This window comes from Apus apus, chromosome 9 (genome assembly GCF_020740795.1).
Source record: "Apus apus isolate bApuApu2 chromosome 9, bApuApu2.pri.cur, whole genome shotgun sequence".
Lineage (NCBI taxonomy): Eukaryota > Metazoa > Chordata > Aves > Apodiformes > Apodidae > Apus > Apus apus.
This window is the reverse complement of record NC_067290.1, coordinates 12,379,537-12,384,091: the sequence shown is the minus strand read 5'-3', so window position 1 is coordinate 12,384,091 and position 4,555 is coordinate 12,379,537. Positions and strand designations below refer to the sequence as shown.

General features: G+C 55.7%; 1 protein-coding gene across 1 annotated transcript; it reads left to right on the top strand.

Annotated features, from left to right (window-relative positions):
- The first annotated feature begins 3,349 nt into the window (after positions 1–3,349).
- Positions 3,350–4,297, top strand: GPX1 (glutathione peroxidase 1). Its single transcript, XM_051627357.1, has 2 exons — positions 3,350–3,625; positions 3,724–4,297. The coding sequence occupies exons 1-2, from the start codon at positions 3,371–3,373 to the stop codon at positions 4,087–4,089; spliced, it is 621 nt and encodes a 206-aa protein (XP_051483317.1). The 5' UTR covers positions 3,350–3,370; the 3' UTR covers positions 4,090–4,297.
- The last annotated feature ends 258 nt before the right edge of the window (positions 4,298–4,555 follow it).

Sequence of the window (4,555 nt, the reverse complement as noted above, 5' to 3'; positions counted from 1 at the left end):
TCCTGGTGTCTGTATTCCTCACTCTGGGTTTTTGGCCCAGCATCTGGCAGCCTGAATCAGAAATACCATTTTTAACACAGCTGTGATAGGATTCGCTGAGCAGTTACAAGTGCTTGAATACTTACTTTTGTTTCCCAGTAAGTGATGCCCATCCACTGCTCAGAGCCATTTCTGGATGCTGCAGCAGAACAGAGATGGAATCCATTGCCTTCCTCACCCTGTGGGGAGTAGCAAAGCTTCCCAGGAGCTGCTTTTGATACCCCAACCAGATGAGAGTGCGTCCGTTGAGTTGAATGTGCTGGTTTTGAGCATGGAATAGACAAGCGAGAGGAGGTTATGTAGAAGGTGAGTGTAGAAAGAAGGAAGGAGAAGACAGCATGTGGTGTGCAGCATGCTGGTGTGCACTGCTGCATGTCCCCTGTGCTGCACGGAAGCACGTGTGAGACGTGCACAGCAGCACATTTGCACAAGAGATGACTTCAAGTACTGCAAGAAGGGATGGGCTTAAGGTGTGGGCCATTGTGCTGCACCCACCTTGGAGAGCAAATGGTGCTTCTGCTGGGTGAGAAATGATGGGAAGAGCAGTGTGCAGCTCCATGCTTGTGCTGGTATGTACAGCAGCTGCAATTGAGCTGAGAGCCTCCATGCCCATGGGGCTGGGCAGGAGGCAGTCCAGTTGCCAATGACAATCCATGGAAGCGAGCACCTAGCTGCAGATGAATTATGTCCTAAAGAATGGCAATGTTGCCTTCTTTTTTTTCAACCAAGTTCTTGATTCTTTTTCTTGGAACAAAAGAAAAATGGACTCGGGCTGTGGGAGTGCCCTGTACCTCTGGTCCTTGTCCTCCCCCTGCAGCTACAGACACCCCAGCATGAAGTGTTTGGCCAGCCTGGCAGTGATGGAGGCCCCAGCCTCTCTTCTTCCTCTTCTGGGTGCCTGTTCTCTATCTGCAGGGGTGACAGGGTTGCACAGAGCAGGAAGTCCCCAGCTGCAGCCCAGAAGAATGACTTTCTCTGCCCTGTTAAGCTTGCTCACTCCTCTGCAATTCCCTTTTTTGGGGGTTTTGTTGTTGGGTTGTTTAGGGGGTGGTTGCAGTTGAGTAAAATGGGGTTTTCAGTGTTGCAGAGCTGCTTGGTTGCAGTTCTCCATGGTCACAGTTACAGAGCGGTTATTTAGCTGCAGGGGTTTTGAGAAAAAAAGGGTCTGAATGTTCTTCAGACCCAGCCTGTGGGTTGTGCATCTGCTGACACACTTCCACCCAGAAGTGATTAATTTGTTATCCCAGTTTTCATCTAAGCTCTTTGTCAACCTACAGCACCACCTCCCCATCTCCTCTGTCTAACCAGCTGGTGTTAGGTTTCCAAACCTGCCCTTCCTTTCTCCAAGGTCAGACATGATGAAACTGGGGACACAGATGGCCAGACTAGACCTGGGAAATGAGAGCTCAGTGTTCACAGAGAGTGATCCAGCCAGGCAAGGATCTGTGACAGGAGCAGGGGAAAAGGTAGGAGCCAAGTGCCAGCTCCTGGGCCAGGAAGTTCAGTGCCAAAAATGATGAGCAGATGTGGCTAGAAGATGTTTTGTGACCTTTGCGATGACTCACTGTTATTAAACAGCAGCCTTCTGACCTTGCAGAACAACCATCACTTGTCACACATCTCAAAAGGGGTCCCTTGAGCCCATCTAGCTCCTTGGAAGCTCCTGGCAGTCCTCTGGATCCAAGTTCAGCTGGCTCTGCAGTCCAGGCACAGGGCTCCATGCCAACAAGGAAGTTCAGCTCACTTTGTTTCCTTAAAACTCACTTGTTGAGGAAAGGAAGCCCCAACCTGCTCTTGTCTGAAAAGCCTAGGCCCCACAGGTGAACTCCCTCCTTCAGATGAAATCCCCAGGTCCAGCCTGAGGATTGACTGTGCCAGTCTGAGCGAGTGTCAAAAGTGGCAGCAGAGATGCCGTGCGGCACTGCCCTCGAGGTCGCCCATGGAAAGAAATTCCTCTCCTTCAAACCACTGTGGGTCCCAGTGCCCAAGAGGCAGATGAGGAGTCAGCGTAGACTGTAACTGTCAATTTACCCAGAGCAAACTTGAGTCTCGTGCCTCTGCTCCTCCTGTCAGCCATTTCCCAGCTGCTCTGATCACTCTCAGGGCACTTGTGGTTCCTGCTATCAGTGCTGCAACACGCTGCACAAACTGCAGGTCCCTGAAGATGCACGATAATCAGGCAAGTCCCCAGAACTCACCGCAGCCAGGAGCTATTCCAGTTCCCAGTTCAGGGGGGGCAGGTGCCAAGAGTGGCCCAAAGCAAAATCCTCAGATCCTGTGGTCACCAGGGAACCTGGACCAGAGATGCAATGTTACACAGTGGCCTGTCAGTGACAGCTGGTGTTTGTGATGAGCCCCTGATGCCCAGCCTGAAAGAGAACAGACATCAGTTGAGGGGGCCCTGAGTGCATCCTCCTTGCTCTGGGGCCTGGCCTGCTTTGGCTGGGGGCCAGGGCTGATAAGCAGCTGTCTGACCTTGAGCCTGTTGGGAATGGAGCTCACTTGGGGCACACACCAGCAGGAGCCTTAGCAGGGGCTCCTTGCTCCCTTGTGAGAGCTGAGCTGAAGCCCTTGCTCTTGGTTCCTGCTGAGCTGTCCCTGACCTGCCCCACAGTCCCTGTTGGTCCAACCCATGGACATCACCTCGTGGCCTGAGCCTGGATCTGCCTCTTCACATTGTGCTCTGGAGCAATGCTTCAGCACCAAGCCCTGTGGAAGAGCAGCTCCACACTGCCTGGTGTTGCTTGCCCAGGGCTGAACCCAGAAGAGCAGCCACTGCTGCAGGATTTAAACCTCCCTAAAACAGGCCAAAGCAGTAATCAAGACAGGGAAAAGCCAGGGATGAGGAAAAGCAGCCACTGAAGTTAAGGGAGGCTTTACCAGGCTCAAAGGAGACTAAAGAGGAGAATTCATGGCATTCCCTCCTGGGAACCTTCCTGTTGCACAAACTGAGGTGTTCCTGTCCCAAAAGCCACTCTCGGGGGCGGTGGTGTCCCAGGAGGCTGCCACAGCCCCTGCTGCTGCGCCGTCTCCGTACTCGGCTGGTCTTGTTAACGCGCAGCTTTTAGCCCTTGGGACCAGCTCGTGCTTTGCTGATTTTTCTCAGCGTTCCTGAGAACGGGTGACAACTTCCCCATGTGTGACCCGCTGCACAAACCACTCAACTCTGAGCTCCCAACCGACCCCGCGGGTGCGGCGGGCGCCCCGCGCCGCGGCCGCCGGGAGCGCAGGGGCGCGGCGGCGACGGGCGGTGGCGGCGGAGGAGGAGGGGCCCGGCGGGGCGGGCCCGGCGGGGCGGGCAGCAGGGCCCGCCCGCCCGGCAGTGCTGACCATGGCGGCGACGGGAGCAGCAGCGGCGGCGGCGGCGGGAGCCAAGGGGCTGTGGGGGCTGTCGGCAAAGCCGCTGGGCGCGGCGGAGCCCTTGTCGCTGGGCTCGCTGCGGGGGAAGGTGCTGCTGGTGGTCAACGTGGCGTCTCTCTGAGGCACCACCACCCGCGACTTCCTGCAGCTCAACCAGCTGCAGGAGCGGTTCGGCCCCCGCGGGCTGCAGGTCCTCGGCTTCCCTTGCAACCAGTTCGGGCACCAGGTAGGGCGGGCGGCGGGGCCGGGGAGCGGGGGGGCCCGCCCGTCCCGGCGGGGCTCTCACCGGCCTTGCTCGGGGCGATGTTGTTTGTGTTTCCCCAGGAAAATAGTACGAATGAGGAGATCATGCTCGCGCTGGAGCACGTTCGTCCCGGCAACGGGTACAAGCCCAATTTCATCATGTTCGAGAAGTGCGAGGTGAACGGGAAGAACGCGCACCCCCTCTTCACCCTCCTGAAAGAGGCGCTGCCCTTCCCGCACGACGACCCCTCCTCCCTGATGACCAACCCGCAGTACATCATCTGGTCCCCCGTCTGTCGCAATGACGTCTCCTGGAACTTCGAGAAGTTCCTCATCGGCCCCGACGGCGTGCCCTTCAAACGGTACAGCCGGCACTTCGAAACCATCAAGATCCAGGATGATATTGAATTGCTTCTGCAGAAGGTTCCCAAGAATGTTCTTGGATAAAGAGGAGTTTTTCACGCAGGGGGCTGCTGCTCTTGGCAGAAATCCCAACATCTCATGCAGGTTTTGCTTATGATGGTGCATCTTCCAAATTCTTGAAGTGTACTTGATGTTTTCAAAGGTTGCATGTGAATGTTTGGGAAACTATGCTGTGAGTCTCAGTAGCTGACTGTGATTCCCTGAAGAAATAAAAAGTGTGTACTTTCTTTAAGGCTGTGGCTTTGGCTTGGTAAATCTGGGTGATTGGGTGAAACATGGTGACCACGAGGCCTGGGTGTGAGGGCTCAGAGGGGCAGACTCAAACCACTGGAGTGTGATGGTGCAGTCAGGCTGAAATCTGAGTGCAGCCAAGGGCAGGGCGATGGGCAAACAGTGTTTGTGAGCTCTGCAAACTGTGAATGAGGGCTGGGCCCTCCCTGCGTGCAAGGAGCGGAAGGGTGGCACAGAGCAAATACCTTGCCAGACTATT